At 47.0% G+C, this 23,909-nt stretch overlaps 1 protein-coding gene across 2 annotated transcripts in view; it reads left to right on the forward strand.

Moving 5' to 3' along the window:
* Positions 1-23,909, forward strand: part of LOC103245932 (neuronal acetylcholine receptor subunit alpha-7) — a 145,499-nt gene that overhangs the window by 116,986 nt on the left and 4,604 nt on the right. For both annotated transcript variants that reach the window (XM_008017180.3, XM_038009782.2), the window contains 5 exons: positions 8,887-8,966; positions 13,595-13,762; positions 14,402-14,596; positions 15,543-15,629; positions 19,190-19,299. In XM_008017180.3, the coding sequence (XP_008015371.2) occupies positions 8,887-8,966; positions 13,595-13,762; positions 14,402-14,596; positions 15,543-15,629; positions 19,190-19,299 (640 nt within the window). The remainder of the gene's footprint in view (positions 1-8,886; positions 8,967-13,594; positions 13,763-14,401; positions 14,597-15,542; positions 15,630-19,189; positions 19,300-23,909) is intronic.

Consider the following 23,909-nt stretch of genomic DNA (forward strand, 5'->3'; position numbering starts at 1 on the left):
TGAAGGGTGTTTTCCAACTTGGTTCCATTCTCCCTATCACTTTCAAGTACACCAGTCAAACATAGATTTGGCCTTTTCACATAGTCCCGTGTTTCTTGGAGGCTTTGTTCGTTTCATTTTACTATTTTTTCTCTCATCTTGCCTTCTCACTTTATTTCATTAATTTGATCTTCAAACACTGATATCCTTTCTTCCACTTGATTGAATCGGCTATTGAAGCTTGTGCATGTGTCATGAAGTTCTCATGCTGTGGTTTTCAGCTCCATCAGGTCATTTCAGGTCTTCTCTACACTGTTTATTCTGGTTTAGCCATTCATCTAACCTTTTTTCAAGGTTTTTAGCTTCCTTGTGATGGGTTCAAACATACTCCTTTAGCTCAGAGAAGTTTGTTATTATTGACCTTCTGAAGCCTACTTCTGTCTACTCGTCAAAGTCATTCTCCATCCAGCTTTGTTCCATTGCTGGTGAGAAGCTGCAATCTTTTGGAGAAGAGGCACTCTGGTTTTTGGAATTTTCAACTTTTCTGCTCTGGTTTCTCCTCATCTTTGTGGTTTCATCTACCTTTGGTCTTTGATGTTGGTGATCTACAGATGGGGTTTTGGTGTAGATGTCCCTTTTGTTGATGTTGATGCTATTCCTTTCTGATTGTTAGTTTTCCTTTTTAGAGTAAGGCCCCTTAGCTCCAGGTCTGCTGGAGTTTGCTGGAGGTCCACTCCAGACCCTGTTTGCCTGGGTATCACCAGCAGAGGCTGCAGAACAGCAAATATTGCTGCCTGACCTTTCCTCTTGAAGCTTCGTCCAAGAGGGGCACCTGCCTGTATGAGGTGTCTGTCGGCCCCTACTGGGAGATGTCTCCCAGTCAGGCTATACAGGGGTCAGGGACCCACTTGAGGAGGCAGTCTGTCCATTCTCAGCTCAAATGCCATGCTGGGAGAACCACAGCTCTTTTCAGAGGTGTCAGACAGAGACGTTTAAGTCTGCAGAAGTTGTCTGCTGCCTTTTGTTCAGCCATGCCCTGCCCACGGAGGTGGAGTCCCTAGAGGCAGTAGATCTTGCTGAGCTGCAGCGGGCTCCACCCAGTTCGAGCTTCCCAGCCGCTTTGTTTACCTAATCAAGCCTCAGCAGTGGCAGACACCCCTCCCTCCCACCAGGCTGTAGCCTTGCAGATCGATCACAGACTGCTGCGCTAGCAGTGAGCAGGGCTCTGTGGGTGTGGGACCCACCGGGCCAGGCACAGGAGGGAATCTCCTAGTCTGCTGGTTGCTAAGACTGTCAAAAAGGGCAGCATCTGGGTGGGAGTATACTGTTTTTCCACATACAGTCTGTTACAGCTTCCCTTGGCTAGGAAAGGGAAATCCCCTGACCCCTTGCTCTTCCTGGGTGAGGCAACACCCCACCCTGCTTCGGCTTGCCATCTGTGGGCTGCATCCACTGTCCAACCAGTCCCACTGAGATGAACCAGGTACCTCAGTTGGAAATGCAGAAATCACCCATCTTCTGCATCAATCTCACTGGGAGCTGCAGACCGGAGCTCTTCCTATTCGGCTATCTTCCTACAATAGACAGTTAGAAAATGTAATTTCACAAATTTTATTTTCAATATCTGCAGGTGTTAACGAGTACCAAAAAATAAATTTAAGAAAGAACAACATATGTTGAGTTGTATCACATTTATGCCTGGGAAAACTCAATACCATAAAGATGCCAGATTTTTCCAAAATAAATTGAATGTGATTAATGTGATTCTAACTAAATTTAATGTGATTCCAACTAAAGTCTCAGCAGGGACTTCATGAGACTGTACAAGTACATTTAAAATTTACAGTGTTGAGCAAGGGGTCAGTAATGAGCAAGAATAGTAAAGTAAGACCATTTTAAAGAAAAAGAACCAAGTTGAGGGACTTTCTGTTCCAAATGCAACACTTCCATAATGCTGTAAGGATTAAGATGATGTTTTGCCGGGTCAGGGATAGACATGTAACCCAAGGAACAAAACTAGGGAGTCCAGAAACTGGATATCTGCTGTGTTAATCTTATCCCATGTTATTTATAGCATTGTTGTCATCCATCTTTTGCCATATCTGGTTGTTAGAAGATCCCATGTTACATTGAATTTAATATGCAAACTAGTAGGTAAAGAAAAGATTCCTGAGTGGGAGCTAAACATTGGGTACTCATGACATGAAGATGGCAACAGCAGACACTGGAGACTACCATGGGAGGAAAGGAGAAGGGGGCCAGGGTTGAAAAACTATTGGATACTCTGCTCACTGCCTGGGTGATGGAATCAATTGTACCCTAAACCTCAGCATCACATGTGATATACCCATGTGAAAAACCTGTACATGTACATCCTGAATCTAAAATAAAAATCAAAATATGAAAAGGTAGCACGTGCCTGCAGTCCTAGCTCCCAGGAGACTGAGCAGGAGGATGGCTTGACCCCAAGAGTTTGAGGCTCGAGTGAGCCATGATCGCACCCCTCCACTCCAGCCTGGGCGACAGAGCACAACCCTGTCTCAAAATAAATAAACAAACACAAATAACATAAACAAGTAAATGTTTTCTTTTTAATAAAAGGAAATATTCTTGAATGCATTTTTCTGGAAGCCTTCTTCTGGTACCTTAGAATTCTGCTTCCTGGAATCTCTGGCAGGTAGAAATGACCATAAAAGTTGGATTCTACTCAAGACTTTTTTGGTCGTGGACTGTGACAGGCCACATTGCTGGTTGCAGACCCTCAACATTTTAGAATAAAATATAGAACGAAATCAAAAGATTTAGGACAGAGTGTGTCTCTCCTTCTGTCTTCTATGCAGAAAATTCACCCATTCTCAACAGCCGTGCTTTCCCTCTGCAATCTGGGTGTTGCTTCCGTCAGTGGTGTCTTCACATGGAATTGGGGAATTGGCAACTTTTTCCCCTTTCTTGAGAGATTTAAAGTAAATGACACCTTAGATCAGATAGATGAGCATCATCCTTCATCCTCCCTTCCTTTTTGAATAGATTTCATCTTCATCTCTCCTGCCCTTCTCTCTCTCAGTCTTTCAAGGTTGCTGAGAACTCAGAGGGAATAGGATTGATTTCACATGAGACCTTACTATTTAGGGTCATCCTGAACCCATGCGTAGCATTTTCTTTGCAGCAGGACAGAGTGCCTGGATTTCTTATTATTATTATTTTATTATTCTTCATCTTTACCTGAATGCAGAGGCTCATTCTGGTGAACACATGCCCTACTGGGAGTTGGTCTTGCTGGGCTTCTTTGATGGCTGGGCCCTTGGCTTTTTCTCTCAAGGTTCCTTCTCTGTGGAGGCACAGTCACTCCCTTCTTTTCTAGCTGAGGGTTGAGGCCTCCCATGCTCAGCAGTAGAGGTCAATGCTACAGAGTTGACTGAGGCAGGAGGCTGAGCCTAGGATCAGAGGGCTCTTGTTCCAGGGCCAGCAGCTCTGCAGGGATGAGACCAGGCACCAGTATGTGAGGACTCCAGGGCATGTGGAGGAAGGAAAGGTGTGATCTCAGACCCACAGGGTTCACCTGTGCCCCATGGGCTCCCCCTGCCTATAGTGCCATTGATGTCTGAAAGCACAGCTTGGAATCCCATAAGGATTAGGCTCCTGAGTCCTGCCTGGGGGGCCAAGCGGTGGTTTGCTCCCAAGCCCTCTTTCAGCTTCACTGCTTAGGGCAACATGGTGCAAGCAAGCACCATGATCCAGGCAAGCCAGACCTTCCTGGAGCCTCCTTCGATCTGGTTTATCTCCAAGTGTGTGATCCCACCATGCCCTCTGCCAGGGGCCTGTCCACATCCGTTTCCATCTTTGGGAGCTCTGCCTATCCTTTAGATCCTGTGCAGACACCTCTCCTCCTTCTACCCCCACGAAGGACATGTAGCTTGCATCCTACATGTTTGAGTTAAATTTGCCCCGGTCGCCCCCTCCATGGTGGGGGTAGGGCTCAGAGCTCTCCTCACACCAAGAGTGAGCCCCAGTCATTGCTGGCTGTGGGAGGACAAAGGCAGCCAGATAAAGGCAGCTCCTGCAAGGACGGAGAGGCCACAGGCCGGCATCCTCACAAATCGCGGATGTGCTGTGTCTTCCAGTAGTCGAAAAAAAGAATATATTTGACCATTTTCAGACTATTTAATACAGAACAGTTTGAATACACACAGAAGAGGAGCGAGGAGACAAATGAAACCCTGCAGCCCCACCCCTCTTTCCACGGTTCTGGATGTTTGCCAGCACAGGGCTGCCCTGCACTGGTGATGGGGTCACTGTTGGCTGGCATCCATTAGGCATCCCCGGGGAAGCTGTGCCAGTGTTGTGGCCACTGAGGTCCTTGTAGGGGTTCTAGCCACTCACGTTTCTGAGGTTCTTCATTTCCCACCTCAGATCGCTGTTTTCGAACTCAATTTTCAGCAACAGGGCCCTTCTTCAAACCCATCTTATCTCCACCCCTAATGCTCAGAACAGAGAAAGTAGTATTAGCACAAATCCATTACAAGAGTTTACTTTTATACTATGTACTTATAAAATCAATTTGCCTATGGGAAAGAAGCGTAAAACTACCATCATGGGTATTAAGATTTGGATTTTGATAACATTTGTGTGTTACAATTTCATGTAGCTCAATATTCTGTTTGGATGAACAACATTCAGAAATCACTGAGTCACAAATCACTGAGTCACAGGTAAGCTGTTGCTAATAGCAACAGTTTTTTTATCTTGTTTTTACCTATTTGCCTTGTGATCTCGAGAGTCTCTTCAATTACATTGATCCAAATGCTTGAAAGAAAGGCTTGTAGGAACTTTTTTTTTTTTTTCCAGAGTTGAATCACTGATTTAACAGATGCTGATTATAAATATGAAAATCAGACAGGAAGAAACCCAAGCTTAAAATAAGCAAAACTTTGTTCCCCATAACATGCATCAAACCACACTATTCTTAACTTTTAATGTATTTTTCTTTCAAAAATATTTATTTATGTTTTTATTTTATTTTATTAGAGACAGGGTCTCACTCTGTCTCCTAGGCTGGAGTGCAGAGATGCAGACATAGCTCACTGCAGCCTCAAACTCCTGGGCTCAGCTAATCTTCCTGCCTCAGCCTACTGAGTAGCTGAAACTATAAGCTCATGTCACCGCACTGATTAATTTTGTTTATGTTTTGTTTTTGTAGAGATGGGGTCTTGCTTTGTTGCCCAGGCTGGTCCCAAACTCCTGGCTTCAAATGATCCTTCCCTCTGGGCCTTCCAGAGTGCTAATATTATAAGCATGGGCCACTGTGCCCAGCCTGTAGACCATGCTTTCTGTTTTGCTGCTCCCGAGGGTGATTGATGGGGGAACGCATCCCATGTCTGCTACAGCTTAGATGCCATGTAATTGGAAGCACAGACTTTAATTTTTTTAAAAGAGCAATGCAAAGCTGAAATCTCATTTGGTGACTCCTTTATAAGAGATTCAAATGCATACGCATTCATGGCCAGAGAGGCTTTAGTTTAACTTCCATGCAAAAAGGAGTTAAACAGGACACATAAATTAACACAATGGTAGTCTCTAAGAGTTAAAATTGTGTTAATAGTCATTTGAGTGTGTGACTTTTATTACCATTTTCAAATGCAAAGGCACTAAAATATTGGAGGTGAATATTTTCAGAAACCTTGAGGCGCCTCTGTAGGATCTCAGAGCTCCAGAGAATCTAGCTTGAAGATCGTGATACTATCCAGAGTGAGGTTGTGCAGGTCCACATCTTCAGCTATTTTGTGCCCAATCACTGTTTATAATGTGACTCATTAACAGTCAGATACAGACAACGGTCGAGCAAAGATTATTTACATCTTGATCCTACCTCCTCCTGTCTCTTTCCCTATGTGTGTTTGGAAGTAAGGGGGGGATGTGTCCTTTCGTGACAGCTTGGCTCCTGCCTTCTCTCCCTCTCTCCTTTCTGTCACTCTCCCCAGTTCCCCACTTCTCCCCCTTTCTTCCTTCCCTTAAACTTCATCACGTTTTTCTTGTTCCATATTCAAATCATGGCTTCGTTGTACAGTTATTAATCTTTTCCTACAGTTTCCAGTTGCCTTTTTTCTTATTAAAAGAATTTTTTAAACTGTGTCCTCAATCAAGTCCATGATGTTTTTCAGCTCATTATTATCTCCTCTGTCTTGCTCTGAACCCATTTGATTCTGTCCTCACTACCTTAACATCTTGCCAAGATTCGGACCCACCTTTTTCTAGGTCTCCTGCTCAAGTCATCCTCTAAATCTCTTTTATTGATCTCCAGGTTTAGTCTAAAAGTGTATTTCTTCTTTCTCAGTTTTCACTTTCATTGTTCCAAAGCTGACCAAGGAAATATATGTTGGGAACAAGCTCTTCAAGGCCTTAGTGTTCTTGGAAACCCCTGTTTCTGCCTTCATGCTTGGGTGGTTTTCCTGCTGTGAGAAGTGTCTTCGTGTTATTTCTTGAGTAGTTTTCTCCCTCCCACTCTCCCTGATGGAGCTTCTGTGGGTGAGGCGAGTTCCCCCGGCCTTGTCCTCTATGCCGTCTTCTTTCTGTGTTACATTTGATCTCTGTGATTTCCATCATCAAAACCTCCCACCCACTTGTAAAAAGTTATTTCATAAATCACACCTTTAATTTCCATTTTTCTGTTTTTCTAATGGCTATATCCTCTTGAATTTTGTGAGGACATTACTTTTTTAAGAAGTGATTTTTCCTTCTTTTCATTGACTCATTCTTCTTGGATCTTTTTTGGTGTGTATCCTCCATGTGTGTCGCATGCTGAAGACTGTCCTCCGGTGTCTGTGATTCTGAGTTTCCCCTTGGGGGAATCTCAGACATGGGAGAGGCTACCTGAAGCTCTGTAGTCGTGGGCAGCTCCTGCAGGGGCCACGGCGGCCAAAATGAGGGGAGCTTTACTCTGGGGTGCTAATACTTTGACCAACTGCCTGTGTGTGTGTGGTTTTTTTTTTTTTTTTTTTTTTTGAGGTGGTTTATTTTTCTCTACCAGTAGGGCTATGTTTTAAGGGTACCCAGGGTTGATTTTAATCAGGCATGGTGAGACATTCAGACACAGAAGTGACTGTCCTAAAGGAAAACAGTTTGACTCACAGTTCCTTAGAAGCAGAAGCACAGGCTAGGCGCAGTGGCTCATGCCTGTAATCCCAGCACTTTGGGAGGCTAAGGGGAGTGGTGGGGGCGGGGGTGGATCACGAAGCCAGGAGTTCGAGACCAGCCTAACCAACATGGTGAAACCCTGTCTCGACTAAAAATACAAAAATTAGCCGGGAGTGGTGGTGCGCACCTGTGATCCCAGCTACTCAGGAGGCTGAGGCAGGAGAACTGCTTGAACCCGGGAGACAGAGGTTGCCGTGAGCCGAGATCACACCACTGCACTCCAGCCTAGGCGACAGAGCGAGACTCCATCTCAAAAAAAAAAGGAAGCACAGCCCAGCACATGCAGGGACACAGGGAGGCACGGGAAGCCTGAGCAAGGGCCTTCCTTCATTGTGGCTTCTGCAGGAAGGAAGGGAGGAGCAGGGCACGCAGGCTTAGGCTTAGGATTGGCTCCTTAGAATAATTGCAGTAGGCCCTGGGGCATAGGGACTCTTCCTGGTTGGCTGTTACCTGGTCCTGCAGTGATGAGAGCAGGAATGGTGTCAACCCCAGTGTGACAGCCTGATAAAGGATGTGTTTGGGTGGGTGTATGGGTTCTAGATTGATTGATTTGTGTTTGAAAGGCCAGAGTTGTTTACTATCTCTCCAGGAGCCCTCCAGAGTCAGCAAAGCCCCAGATGTCAACACATCAGAATCCAGAAAATATAAGAAGACAAGGCTAGTACAGGCTGTTGGTGTAATTGCTGTTGCTGCTATGTGTGTGTGTGTCCTTTATCCCAGTTGTTAACTCCTGGCTGCAGGAGGCTGGAACAGGGGACGGAGAGGGGCAGAGGTGCATCCATCTAAAACTCGCACTTCTATTGTCTTCCCCCACTTTCCTTCTTTTCATCGCTAACTGGAGCTGGAAGCCCAGTAGGGTTGTGGTGTCCAGCTCCCTCCCGCAGCTGCAGCTCAGTCATTCAAGATATATATGTGGGCCGGGCGCGGTGGCTCACACCTGTAATCCCAGCACTTTGGGAGGCCAAGGCGGGCGAATCACAAGGTCAGGAGATCGAGACCATCCTGGCTAACACGGTGAAACCACATCTCTACTAAAAATACAAAAAATTAGCTGGGCATGGCGATGTGCATCTGTAGTCCCAGCTACTCGGGAGGCTGAGGCAGGAGGATGGCATGAACCCAGGAGGCGGAGCTTGCAGTGAGCTGAGATCGTGCCACTGCACTCCAGCCTGGGCGACACAGCAAGACTCTGTCTCAAAAACAAAACAAAACAAAACAAAACAACAACAACAAAAAAAAATATATATATATATATATATGAAGCACGAACCAAGTGTGGGCCCCCTTCAAGAGGCTGGAACTAGAGCTTTGGACACAGCAAGTGAAAACCCTGCCCCATGAGGCTCACAGGGTGGCAGCGTGCCTCACCCACCCTCTGTTTTTCTAGATGTCATAAAAATGTTACATCTGCCGATGTCCTCCAAAGTTGTTTACAGGTTTCATTTTGGTTAAGAGCTTGATTTTATATACATTGTGAAAAAAATTACAGTTCAGTGTGAAAATTGAAATGGGGGTAGACACTGGCCCCTTCCAAGCTGTGCTCCGGGAAGACCTCCCAGGCCAGCCCCAGTGGTGCTCTCAGGCGGGGTGTGGGGTTGTGAGGACAGACAGGGGCCCCTCTCAAGGACTCTGCTGTACCAGCGAAGACAGACCCCAGGGCTTTGGGAAATCCACAGCCTGGTGGCACTGGCTCATGCATCCTTTTCCTGTTTCTAGTGCGGATGAGCGCTTTGACGCCACATTCCACACCAACGTGTTGGTGAATTCTTCTGGGCATTGCCAGTACCTGCCTCCAGGTAAGCTGAACTTTCTTTGTCCTCTTCCAGTTAGAAGATTGAAGCGAGTTTGGGTGTCTGGCCGGTGTCCCCCGTGTGGGGGACCAGCTCTTTGCTTCGCCTCTGCTCACTCCCACCGCTTCCTCTCTCTTTTCTGTGCTTCTATGTGCTTTCTACCCCCAGAAGTCCATCCTCCTCTTTTGTCTCAATCAAGCCGTCTTTGCCAGTATGTCCTTATTTTCTGCCATGTGTGCCTTAAAGCCAATGTACAAGTACAGCAAGTCTCCTTTGCCAGGCAGTAGCCACCTCACCTTCCAGCCTGCAAGCCACCTGTCCGGGCTCTGCTTCCCCGTTCCAGCTCGCCATCCTCCTTCCCTCGGGACTCACTGTCTTGGCAGGTGCAGCGCTCCAGCTGCTGGGGGTGAGATGTGACAGTTCCGGGAGCCTGAGTGTGCGCTGAAGAGCACATGCAGGTTACAGGCAAGGTCTGGTGGTTTCAAGGGAGAGCTCTCTAGCGACTGACTTCTTCCCAGCAGTGTCTCTCCTCTCTACCTCCAAGGCTAAGTGCCCCCTGGATTGGTTCTTTCTCACCAGCTCATTTTTTCAGTCCGATTCACAGGGCAAGGGAAATAGGTTTATGGCCTGGAGGTGCATGCAGAGTGCGCACTAGCATATTGAGATGAAAGCTGGGGTTTTTGATCTTTTAGAAGATTTTTAATGTGTTTATTCCAGGGTGATCTCCCACACTGCAACTGTTTAAGTTTCTGTTCAGAGGCAACCTGCAATTACCTCCACACCTAACTACCACTCACACATATGACTCACACACACACCACTCACAACCACTCACACACCACTCACCATTCACACACACACACCATTCCCACACACACCACTGACACACGTCATTCACATACCACCCCCACACACTACTCAAACACCACTCACACCACCCACACACTACTCACACCACACACAACCACTCACACCAACCACCTACACACACATCACACACACCACTCACACACGCCACTCACATACCACCCCCACACACTAACACAAACACCACTCTCACACACCCACACACTACTCACACCGTTCACACACACCACTCACACTAACACAAACACCACACAACCACTCACCCTTCACACAACCATTCCCACACACACACCTCGGTACTCACACACACCACTCACACACACACCACACACACTCCACACAAACACCTCACACACCACCTACCTACACACTAACACACATCACACACACCACTCAGACCACTGACACACATCGTTCACATACCACCCCCACACGCTACTCACACAAACACCACTCACACCACCCACACACTACTCACACCACACACACTACTCACACCAACCACCTACACACACATCATTCACACACACCACTCACGTACGCCACTCACATACCACCCCCACACACTAACACAAACACCACTCACACACACCACCCACACCGTTCACACACACCACTCACTACTCACACATATACGCCACTCACACCACTCACACACACCACCCACACACTACTCACACCACTCACACCGTTCACACACACCACTCACTACTCACACATATACGCCACTCACACCACACACACCACTCACACTAACACAAACACCACAGACCACCCACACATAACACACACCACTCATAAACATATCATTCACACATATACGCCACTCACACCACTCACACACCACTCACACACACCAGTCACATACACCACATACCACCCACACACACACCACTCACACAAATGCACCACCCACACACACCACTCACTCCACACATACCACTCACACATACCACTCACACACACCACTCACATACCACTCACACACACCACTCACACCCTCATACACACCACTCATACACGACTCACAACGCTCACACGCACACCACTCACACATGCAGACACCACTCACACATGCACATTCAAACCAGATACACTACTCACACCACTCACATGCCACACACATACCTCATACACTCACAACACACTCATGCACATCTCGCAGTCACTGCGCACACACCACCCACACACACAACTTACACTCTCATGCTCACATGCACACACACACCCATACACATATACTCACACACACCTCACACATCAGCTAAACTTACACACATATACATCTCACACCACATCCTCACACACGTCTCACACATTTACATGTGTCACACCACATACACTCACACACCTCATGCGCTCTGATATACTACACACTATTACACACCTCACACCCTCACGTAGACAGGCCCGCACTCACACCGCACTGCCTCGGCTAGGCTGGCTCTGCCTTCTGGGTTGCCGTCTGCCTGCCCTCACTGTCAGCAGGTGACAAGCCTCCGGGGGCAGAGTCAGCCTTTGCTCACCTTAGCATTTACCCCTGAATGAACAAAGGAGTGAGTGAACCTGCCAGTGGTAGGTAGACACCTCCCAATAATATTGGAACAGATTGAAGAAGTCCAGCTGTTCAGGCTTCTCGAAGCATCCGGTTTCCTGCAAGCCCTGGCATTTCCTCCTACCAGCAGGACCCTTGCAGACGCGGGTAGTGAGTGGGGGAGCCTTCCATCACTCCCGAGGTCTTTCTCACCAGGCCTGCACGTTGCATTTTCGGTTATGAGGGCTATTTTAGAAGACAGCGTCTGGTAGTCACCAGTGTAGAAGATGCTGCTGCAGGTTGTTTGGAAGGCTGAGGCTATTTTCAGCTGCAGGAGGAGTACTGCAAGCCTCGAGCTGCCTGAGTACAGCAGCCCCCTCTGGGGCTCCAGGCCTGCGTCCCCACTGCAGTGTCCCTGGATTCTGGTCAGGACAGGACACGCTGTCCTGTGACCATGAGGGGCTTCCTTACACTGGCAGGAAAGGCCCAGGGCTGCCTGGTTTGGAAACCTTGCCTGCTCCCTGGGAATGTAGAACTAGTCCCAGGATGCTGCCCTGTCTGTAGTTAGAGGGGTAGGGGTAGAAAAAAATGAGTTCAAGCTTTGAAATAGAGACTTGATCATAACATGACTTTTCCCCCCATTTCATGTGTTTATTTTTTAACAGCTTTATTGAGAGAGAATTTACATATCATGCATTTTAAGTACATGATTCAACAATTTTTAGTATATTTACAGAATTATGCAACCATTACCACAGTCTAGTTTTAGAACATTCCCATCACCCCACAAAGATCCCTTTTGCTTGTTTGCAGTTAATTCCCATTCCTACTCCCAGCAACCACTGATCTGCTTTCTGTCTCAGAAATTCTCTGTCTCGGGCCATTTCGTAGAAATGGACTCATGAAGTTGCAAAGCTTTCTAACTGGCAGACAATGTGGGTTTTGGGGGGATCCAACCATTAATGGAGGGGGATTGTCTGTGTTAATTCCAGATTCCTATAAACATTTCATGTAAGGACGCAAATCATACTTAAAGGAACTTCAGGGACAAAATGTGTATCTTTTCCCAACTCGGTTGTGGGGTGGGGTCCTTCTTTGCAAGGCTATGGAGGCCCTTCCTGCATGCATTCTTTCTGTAACTGAGTAGCAGCAATTTGCAGAGTGCCATCCCTGCCCCAGGAACACCTGGACACTGAGTCTATGCCTGTCTTCTTGTGCCATGCAGCCTTCCTCTGGGCCAGGAAGAGCACATGAGCGTAAATAACTGGAGTGGCCTCTTCTGGTTTCCTCCCCATGGCCCTCTGGGAAATCCACTTCCAACCTGTCCTAGCCTGGAATAGCTCTTTTCAGTGGAAACTCTTCCTTCAAGCACCATCTCTTCAGCTTAAACTTATCTGTTTTTTTTTTTTTTTTTTTTTAACTTTTTTTCTTACAGATTCTAGGTGTGTTCCCCAGGATGGAGTGCAGGGGCTCGATCATAGCTCACTTCACTTTAGCCTCAAACTCCTGGGTTCCAGCAATGCTCCTGCCTTAGCCTCCTGACTGACTGGGACTACAGACATGCACCACCTCACCCAGCTAATTTTTTTATTAGAGATGTCTCACTATGTTGCCCAGTCTGGTCTCAAATTACTAGTCTCAAGTGACCCTCCCACCTCAGTGTCCTGAGTCACTGGGATTATGGGCATGAGACACGGTGCCCAGCTTGTTCTGTTCTTGGTCTAGAATTTAAATTAGTTAAAATTCTAGCTTTAACCAGAATTCTAGATTATATTTCTCGACAATCATGTGTTCTTCCAATTTTTAACCTAAAGAAAATGCCCACCTCACCCCACACAACACCCACACACACACACACCTTTTAGATTCTATTTCTAACCTCATCATCATTGTTATCAACTTCTCTGAGATATTTTGCATTCTTTACTTTTATTATTTAGAGTCTGAAGATGCTCATGGTAAATGCAAGATTATAGAGCTTTTTGCACAGAAAGCCCACAAAACAGTTTTTGACAGAGCATGTCAGTGTTACGTTTGGATTTTAAAAGACAGTGAAGCTGAGCTGAGATTCTGTTTTAAAGATTTTGCAATTAAATAAAGAGACAGCTTCAGTTTGCTCTGGACTGCGTTAGCTGCAGTGCGGAGGGCGGAACCGGCTGAAGGAACTGCTGCGTATTTTGAGCGCGTCTCGGTCAGCTTCCGTTTCAGTCTTCCGTTTCCATCACCCACACAGGCATATTCAAGAGTTCCTGCTACATCGACGTGCGCTGGTTTCCCTTTGATGTGCAGCATTGCAAACTGAAGTTTGGATCCTGGTCTTATGGAGGCTGGTCCTTGGATCTGCAGATGCAGGAGGCAGATATCAGTGGCTATATCCCCAATGGAGAATGGGACCTAGTGGGTAAGCCATGAGACTAACAGCCTGGAAGAAAGCTTTTCTATTCCTGGGCAGGCTTTAAAAGTTTGGGATTTTCCACTGTCCTTTTCGGTGTGAGTATTTATTGAATTTTGCAGTAGTCTCCATAATTTAGTGAGAGCTATAGGAGGAGAAACAGAAAACAATTAGGATATGCCATGCTTTCCAAGAGGAACTGGCACTTGTAGTGAGGATGCATTTAAACAAACCAGCGTGAGGATAGGTATCTCTACGTTATTCAGATCCACTCCATTTCTAAAAGCAAGTTGAACGGCAAACTTCAGTTGATGGGAACCTATATTTGATTATTTTAAATAGAAAAACAATGATTATATTTATAACTGTAAAATTGGTAATATATTATTTATAATTATTATAATCATGTGTTTCCAATCCACCAAAAGAATATCTACCAATTTGGCCAACTATCACTAAAATGCTCTTAATGCTATAGTAAATCAACAGGTTTTATTCAAGCTAATAACCCCCACCCCTTTTTTTTTTTTTTTTTTTTAGCACTTTGCAAACTTTAGGGCTATGCTTGTGTGTGGTATACACATTGAACTAAACAGGGTAATTTATTGTATTCTAACAATGGCTCCTTCTCTCCTCCTCCCTATGGAGGCATTCCCGGCAAGAGGAGTGAAAAGTTCTATGAGTGCTGCAAAGAGCCCTACCCCGATGTCACCTTCACAGTGACCATGCGCCGCAGGACCCTCTACTATGGCCTCAACCTGCTGATCCCCTGTGTGCTCATCTCTGCCCTTGCCCTGCTGGTGTTCCTGCTTCCTGCAGATTCCGGGGAGAAGATTTCCCTGGGTAAGCACCCGGGTCTCTGAGACTGGAGGCCCCTCTGCTGAGGTCAGCTCTGGAGGACTCATAGCAGACAGCCCAGGACTCCATCAGGGTTCCCGGGGATTACCTGGCTCATCGCACACAGACCTCCTAGCCCAGGGTGGCTCCAGGACACCAGAGGTCCCTGACTCGGGCTCCGTGCTGGATGGCTGTGTGATCCGGAGAATACTGGAGGACCCTCAGAGGATGGGGGGATGCACGGGGAGGGGCCAGCTCCAATCTGCCTCGAGGAGCCTGTGCTTTCTTCCCTCCTGCCACCCCACCTGTTCCTTGATGGCGACTGGTCATCAAGGGAACAATTTAGCTTAGTATCAGCTTGCATTTGTATGTTGCAGTACAGAGTGTAATTCTTATGATCACCCCCATACAAAGCTAAGAAAACCAAGATTTCGAATGGTGGGATGAGTTTCTCAATGTCTTAAAGAGTTACTAAACATTAGATGTAGCATATAGTAGAAATTATTCCCAAACCCATATCTTCTGAGTATGAGGTTCAGAAAGGTTGAATATTATATCTAAGGTCACATAGCTAGCTGAGTAGCAAACTTAAGACCTGAAACCAGGTCTCCTGACTGCATATTTTCTTTTTCCTGCTACGTGAAACTACTTCTCAATAATAGTTTACAAAAAATATGAGAGATAATTGTGCTAAGTTAAATTTTTCAGTTTGTGTTGATGCTTTTAAAATTCTGGGTCCTAAACTTGTCTCCATAAGAGACTCCTTTGGGACTCTGGTAAGTGGCATAGAATGTCCCCTGGAAAATGCACACGCCCAAAATGTGCATTCCACAGCATCCCCCAGCACCCCCATCCCTCGTTCTTTGAGTGTCAGGTTAGGAGCCCTCGTTGGATAGAATTGAGGCGTTCTTGTCTGTTTTGTCTGAGGAACCGCTGTGTGTTTATGTTTCAGGGATAACAGTCTTACTCTCTCTTACTGTCTTCATGCTGCTCGTGGCTGAGATCATGCCCGCAACATCTGATTCAGTACCATTGATAGGTAAGGCAAGAGTCGGATTCCTCTCAGATATATGGGGTTAGGGTGTGCCCAGGATTTCCCAGCAGATGAAACTAGAAGAAATAGGGCTGCACTGCCCCCATTTTCTCTGGAAGGTGGATGATTTGCTGTAACTATTCAGAGTCACCTGGGCCCAAGTAAGGGGAAGGGGATATTCAGCTTTGAGGTTTGACTTTTAACTTGCAGAAATGCCCCCTTCCCCTCATAATTCTCCTCCTCATGCTTGCTTTGAAGCCAGATATTTTATCATTAGAAATGCATCATCTTAGCTTAAGATGTTTACCCAAAAAGCCTTTGTTAAAATGGGAGAAGCACACGGTTATTGTGTCCTGAGATAACTCAGTGTCTCTGTATAAAATAGAAGTGTTTAGGGAAATGTGAATGAGAAATACATTTTGCACAGGTATAAGGCATGACCCTCTGTCCAAGGAGGGACAACAAAAACTAGAGTCTCCACTCCCATTGGGCAGTGAAGGTCGGAAGGAGGTATACAGACTCATTACACCTGCTGGCCCCTGCTGTTTGAGGACCCATGCTGTGTGTCTACCTGGGGGTGGGCTAGAGGGAGAGCCCTACCTGGATACCCCCAGGCTTTGGGAAGCAAGCAGCCAAGGCCCTTCTTTGTGGAACTCCCTGTATGTGCGGTATTTTGGCCAGAGAAACTGTTAGTATGAAAAGCCTTTGTGGGTATCATTTTTCTCTTGATACCATCAGACAGGGAAGAACCACCTCTCCACCCGGTTCTGACTCCATTCTTTCTACCTTCCAGCATACTGCTTTCAGTAGAGATTTGCAGCCACCCCTCCTGGGACAGTTGTCAGACCCTCTCTGGACTGATTACCTGCTAGGAAAGGCTTGGTTGGTGCATAGCCCACATCTAGAAGGATGGGATGCTAGTGGCCCCAGGGACATCAGCTTTGCTTCCCTCTGTTGATGGAATTTCAGTCTGGGCAATCCTTTGACCCCCCTCTCTCCATAGGTGGTTGGTCTGCTCAGGCCACCGTGACAAAATACTATGGACTTGGGGGCTTCAATCACAGAAATTTATTTTCTCACAGTTGCACTGCTGAAAGTCCAAGACCAAGGGGCCATCAGGGATGGTTTATCCTGAGACCTCTCCCCCGGGCTTGCAGACAACCACTTTCACAATGCTTTGTCCTCCCCTGGTAGTTCCTCTGTGCACCTGCATCCCTGGTGTATCTCTGTGTGTCCACATTTCCTCTTCTTCATTAAAAGAACACCAGTCAGATTGGATCAGGACTTGACCTAATGGTACTTAATGACCTCCTTAGGGACACTATCTCCAAGTCCAGTCACATCCTAGAGTACTAGGGGTTAGGGCTTCAACATGTGAATTCTAGGGGGAAGTACAATTCAGCTCATAAGGGTCATGGTTTGCTCCAGCCTCCTTCCTTTTCTCAGGAGCCCTGATGCTAACTTTAGGTCTTGAACTTCCACCTCTGGCAAAGCTCCTCCCAGGTACCTCTTGGTCTTTGTAGGAAGGCAGCGAGTTCTTCCCGGCGTGAGGACCAGTGAGGGCTAGCTGAACGCTTAGCCTCCTGCACCCTCATGCTTGCTGCTTAGAGCTCAGCCTCTTGAGCAGACAGCCACACCAAAGGTTTAATAATCAGGGCTGCCCACTAAAGAACGCCACCTCCTTTCTCCTAGACATCTTGGCCTGTGCAATTGCTCATGATTGCACAAATGCTGCAAGGAAGGGGTTTCTATTTTAATGGAGGCTACCATAACAAATTGCTGTAGACTGGGGGCCTGAACAACAGACATTTATTTCTCACAGTTCTGCAAGGCTGCAAGTCCTAGATAAGGGTGCCAGCAGGGCTCGGGTGAGGGGCCACTCCCTGGTTTACAGATGACCCTCTTCTCGCTGTGGCCTCACGTGACAAAAAGAGAGTGAATTAGCTCTTTAGCCTCTTTTCATGAAGGACTCTAATCCCATTCATGAGGGCTGCACCCTCAGGACCTCTTCAAGGACCCTGAGAAAATCACTCACCATTTCTCTACTTATTCAACACTTCTCACACCAAAGGGGGGCGTTTCTCCCACATCGACCAATTCTTGGAAACCAGCTGGGTGTCCTACAGTCAGTTCACTTCAGTCCTGGCACCACCTGGAGTTAGCACAGCACTCATAGATTAAGGCTCACAAGACCATTTCCACTTGAGATGCCAGTTAGAACTTCCGGCTTCCCATGCTTCCGACCAACTCTATAAATCAGGGAGTTCCCAAAAGCACATCTTTGAGTTCAGCCATTTACTAGAGTGGCTCACTCTAGTAAACTCAGGGAAACACTTTACTTATATTTATTCATTAATTATAAAGTACAGATGAGCAATCAGATGAAAGAAGTACATAGGGCAAGGTATTTGAGAAGGGGCATGGAGCTTCCATGCCCTCTCTGGGCACATCACCCTCCAAACACCTCCACGTGTTCAGCACCGGGAAAGTCTCCAAAGAACTCCATCCTTTTGGGTTTTTATGGAGGCTTCACTACGTCGGAATGATTGATTACATCATTGGCCACTGGTGACCAACTCAACCCTCAGTATGTCTTTCATTGGGAGAGGGGACAGGGCTTGAAGGTTCCAACTCTAATTACTTGACTGGTTCCCCTGGCAACCAAACCCCATCCTGAGGGTATCCAGGAACTTCAGCCATAAGTCATCTTATTAGCATATAAAAAGACACTGATGACTTCAGAGATTCAAAGGTTTTAGGAGCTGTGTGCCAGGAAATGGGAGGAAGACCAAATACATATTTCTTATTATAAATCACAATCTCATACATCCCAAAGCCCCACCTCCAGATACCATCCCAGTTAGGACTAGGGTTTTAACACATGAACTTTGTTGGGAGACGCAAACATCATCCTTTGCACCACCCCCATTGAAGAGCTGAGGCCCAAAGAGGCTGAGCATTCACTTCAAACTCACAACCAGTAGCTAGTGGACCAGGGTGGAAGCACTCAGATGCTCCATGCTGCTTCTCACCTGGGCCCAGGTGGAAGGACACGCATGGCCCATTAGAGCCAAAGCTGAGACTGAAGTTCTCGTCCTGAAAAGTCCCTGCCACTGACCCCTTCCTCAGGCTGGACAGTTGGCAGCCAGGTGGTGTGCAGGTTTGCCCTCATTGTGCCCCTGGAGCACAGTAGAGGCCTGCATCATAAACACTGGATGGTTCCCATGCCCTGACATCCAGTATTTACTCACAGGAACAACCTTATCACCATCCTGTCAGGCAATGCTAGCTCTTATTGACTGACAAGGAGGCCAGAGTGCATGGAAGTGCAGTGAAGTGAGGGAAGGCCACTCCGTGGGTGGGAAGTCAGACCACGCTGGCTGGTTTTGCGCACCCAGAACGTGGGCTGCAGGCCTGGCTGGTGACAGGAGGCCATCTGCCCCGCCTGTGGCATCACTGCATCCTGAGGCCCTGATGGTCAGAGAACCTGGTCAGGGTGTGCGTGTCCTGTGATGTTCAGTGCCGCAGGAGCTCCGGGTCTCACCCTGCATCTGTTCTCTCCACAGCCCAGTACTTCGCCAGCACCATGATCATCGTGGGCCTCTCGGTGGTGGTGACGGTGATCGTGCTGCAGTACCACCACCACGACCCCGACGGGGGCAAGATGCCCAAGTGGGTATGTTCCTCCCACCCCCGACAGAGTCAGAGCCCCTCCCTAAAGGAGGCTCCTCCTAGGGTTTATCTATTTCAAAAATTGCACAAAAAACGGGCATTCCTAAAGAAATAGCTTTGGGTTGTTTGTTTTTTGAGACGGAGTCTCACTGTGTCACCCAGGCTGGAGTGCAGTGGCGTAATCTCGGCTCACTGCAACTTGTACCTCCTGGGTTCAAGCGATTCTCCTGCCTCAGCCTCCCAAATAGCTGGGACTACAGGCACATGCCAGCACGCCTGGCCAATTTTTTTTTTTTGTATTTTTAGTAGAGATGGGGTTTCACTATGTTGGCCAGGCTGGTCTCGAACTCCTGACCTCGTGATCTGGCCACGTCAGCCTCGCAAAATGCTGGGATTTACAGGTGTGAGCCATCGTGCCCAGCCAGAAATAGCTTTGTTTTTGTATTTCATCACCCATTGACGTGTCTTTGCATAGCGTGCAGTCATGGTGCGCGTGTTCCTGGATGCCCTGTGGCACTGCTGTCTAATCTGATGCTGCAGAGTAAGGCTCTCAAACTGGCTGCCCTGTGTGTTCTATCAGCACGGTGTTTTGAGAAGGTAGTTTTTTTTGATGCATGCTGTGAAGCACTGTGCTGCAGTTGGAAGCAACAGATGAGACAGACGTGTAGCAACATGGTTGAGGCTTCACAACAGAATGAGGAGCGAAAAGAGTAAGAAACAGAATGAGCCACGTACAAATCTGTACGTTCAGTACCTATAGGGATATCATCCAACCAGAAGTCTATAAAACAAAGACTAATTGTCACCAGTGGGGAAGGGGGACGGGATAAAAGGAAATGGATGAAAACATAAAGGATTGCATTCCACAGCCTGTCAGCTTAGCCTGGGCCATACCATTCCTGCCCCAGCTGCTGGCACCGTGCCCGGCCACGTCTACGGATGCTTACCCACCCAGGGATCCTCTCCTGCAGGGTCTGGTGTCCGGAGCTCTGCAGCCACCCTCGCCTGGCAGTCAGGAAGCCTTGATGAAGACCTAGGCAGGGCCTGAGCTGCTTCCCGCTTCATGTGGGCTTTGTAAATCTTCCCTGTCCTCCTGTCTAGAGAGCCTGGCCTAAGGATTTGGGGAGCTAAAAAGACCCTCACATCCCAAAAGCTGCCTGTCTCTGGAGAGCACTTGTGTGCCAGTTCAGAAGGGAATCTAGGAATCAACAACAAGCTAAAAGCAGCTGTAGGGGTGAGATGCCAGCAGGTGACCCTCCAGGAATAGGGGATTGCTGGGCCTCCTGAAACATTTCATTGTGCAGTAGTTCAGTTACCCGAATGCTCGCTTAGCAAAGACTACTTCTTAAGAAATGCTTTACAAAATTACTGTTTCTTCTCAGAGTTGCACCTGCATGGCCCATTCCCCTTATACACTCTTTAGTGAAGACTTACTTGTGAGCCTCTCATAGTGGTGTGTGCCTGTAGTCCCAGCTCCCTGGGAGGCTGAGGTGGGAGCATCATGTGAGCCCAGGAGCTCCAGGCTCCAGTGAGCTATGATGATGTCATTGCCCTCCAGCCTGGGTGACAGAGCAAAACCCCATCTCTTTTTTTAAAAAAAAAAAAAAAAAAAAAAAAAAAAAAAAAAAGGACTCACTTGTAGCTCATTACACCAGCAGTAACGTGAGCTCAGCCTACATGGTGACATCGCACACACAGACCACATCACTACGTTCCCTGAGGCTTGTTTTGTGAAGCGCCCCCCCTTAAAACACTGGGGTACATTTGCACACATTCACCTGTATTTTTGTCTGATTTCCTTATAACCCTGACTCACTTAAAAAAATGCAAGGCCAGAGGTGGGAGGCCTGAGAGCTGGGGGCTTGCTGGTTTACTGCTCTTTCTACCTATCCATCCATCAGTTTGAAGCAGGTAATACATTTACCTGTTTCTAAAGTCTAAATAAAATTAAAATTATACATAAGGAAATCCTGCTCCCATTCCTTCCCCTTCCCCTGCATCTACCACCAATACCGACTGGTACAGAACCATTGTAATGAATTCCTCCTTTTTCCTTCTAGTACTTATTTATGCAAATACAAAAATCTAAACACCTATTCTCATTTCTTGTATTTTGACTGATGAGAAGATAAGAAAATTAAGACATTGAGACACGAAACCATTTTTAATGACCTGTAGCACTCTACTGCCCCAGAACAATCTTAATTAAGAACATATGCTAATTATTCACCTCTCAGCATAAAAGCTTATTAAAACCAGTTGGCTGCAAATGAAAGATGAAGCTTATGCATTTCTCTCGCTTTATATAGCACACTGCATTTTTCCTTCATTCCATGTGTATGTGAAACACAAACAGCCTCCGAGGGACTTTTATTATGATCTGTTGCCATGAAGAAGATACTGCCGGGTGCGGTGGCATTATGTGACATTTGCACAGCCAGAAACAAAACTGTAACCTAACAGAAGAGGTCAAGAGCACAGTTTGAGGAGTGCCAAGAGGATAATTTTATCTTTTAAATGCTTTGGCTTTGAAAGCTAATGATTCAGGCTATGGAATTCAAAATAGACTTGGCAGTGTGTATCGTATGAGCTTGAGATGTGCACTGGGGGATGTGTAGACCCTGCATGGAGGGAGAAGTGCCTGGTGCTGCTCGCTCCCCGTGTGCACAGCTGCCAGTGCATGCAGGCACACTCACTGCCCTGCAGCCCCCCGAGAGAGCTGGCTCAGGCTTTCTGGTGCCTTCCCAGAGGGGTGGGGTTGCACGAGTTTTGAAGAGAATCCTGTAGACGACCTTTTGACAGATGAGTCTGGGAAAGGCTAAACATGTGAAGTGACATAACCACTTACTTACTCATCGTATGTCCTTGGGCCAGTTTATTAGCCTCTTTGAACCTCAGTTTGTTGGTCTATAAAGTGGGGGGATTATACTCCTTTCACAGGACCCTGAAAGGCCCAAGTGAGATGACTTGTCTCATGAGCCTTGTATGGAGGGCCCAACTCACCCAAGGTTTCACATGGGGCCATATGTCCCTGCTCCTTACTGATCATAACAAACCCTCTAAGGTCAGCAGACCCAACCTTTCCAGGACATGCAGAGTGCCGCCTGCTTGTCAAGTACAATGGGAAACGAAGGGTTATTTTTATAGCTGCAATGAAACTGGTCTTATGCTTCCCTGTTCTTGTCCCCAGACCTGTTGGTTGCCGTTATCTTTGATAAGATGTTATAAAAAGATTACCAGGAATGAAAGCTCTGTAGATACGAACTGCACAATTTACTATCTGTATATTTCCTAAAGATAGGAAATCTACCTGCTAGGTTACTGATGGAATTTCCCCACAATCATAAAACAAAATGTAAATGAAATCAGGATCTGGATAATTTCAGGGAAAGGGTCCATTTTTCACACACTTACCTGGATGGGCTTGCAAGAATGCTGCTTTACCTGGATTGAGGCTTTGGATGTCTCTCTTCTTTCCATGACAGGCAAAACCAGGATGAACTCCATGGGGTGATTTTTCTCCAGCTTCTTTCGTGCATTCTAGGACACACTTTAGACCGGAAGTTAGCAAACTATGGCCTAGGTGGCCAAATCCAGTCCACCAAGTGTTTTTGTAAGTAAGTTATTTTAGGAAACATGCCCATCCATTTGACGCCTTCAATGTGTGCTACATCAGCAGAAGTGAGTAGTTGCCTGGCCCTTTACAGAAAGTTTGCCAACTTCCACCTTCCACTTTTCAAAGTACTCTCCCAGACATCATCTTATTCAGTCTTCATTGAAGCCCACTGAGTTAGGTTAGAGGTTCTGAAACTTCCTTGGTTCACAGCACTTTAGTGTCTCAGGAAATTTTTCACAGAGCCCCTGGCCAAAAGAAATAATACCCAAGGCTGTCTTTAAATAGATCAAAAGACTTTAATAAGTTTTCATGTCTTAACAATGTAGCACCTCTGGGGCACAGCACCGCCTCTTAAATCTTGGGATCAGATTGGAGACCACTAACCTAGTTTCTGTTTCACAGGAAGTTCCTTGGTATTTGCTTTTTATCAGGGTACTTTGAAAAACAGCTTTGCAAAGTGTTCACATCATCACAAGAGATGTGGTAATCAGATGTTGGAAGTCTGAACTGCTTCAAGCTTCAAGTTCACCTGGTGTCTCTTGGATGTCCTGGGGTTGCCTTTGAACATTTATAGCCGCCCGGGCACTCTGCCTATTTGCAGTGGCCTTCCAGGACACCTAACAGGTAGTGTGGGAGCCAGAGTTAGGTCTGAAGGTCCCCAGGTTACAGATGAGGAAGGATCAGAGAGGGAAATCGACTTTCCCTCTTGACACAGCTCACATAGCGTTCCCCTCCCACGAGGCTGTCTTCCCTGAGATTGCAGTGTGCCCGCCCCTGAGAACAATCTAGCTTCTTCCCAGGGTGCATCAGTTTTAGTCTCGCCTCACTTTGAACTCAACTGCTTGTCATGAGCAGGCACTGCTTGCCTGCTAAAATCATCCGGGAGGCAGTGGAGCCTGCTACCCCCAGGACCAGTGAAGCAGGGCTTGTATTGTAGGATCTCACTGCTGTTGGGATCAGCCGAAGCCTGCCTCGGGGCCGCTCCTAACGTTCTGTTG

Source organism: Chlorocebus sabaeus, chromosome 26 (genome assembly GCF_047675955.1).
Source record: "Chlorocebus sabaeus isolate Y175 chromosome 26, mChlSab1.0.hap1, whole genome shotgun sequence".
NCBI classification, from domain to species: domain Eukaryota; kingdom Metazoa; phylum Chordata; class Mammalia; order Primates; family Cercopithecidae; genus Chlorocebus; species Chlorocebus sabaeus.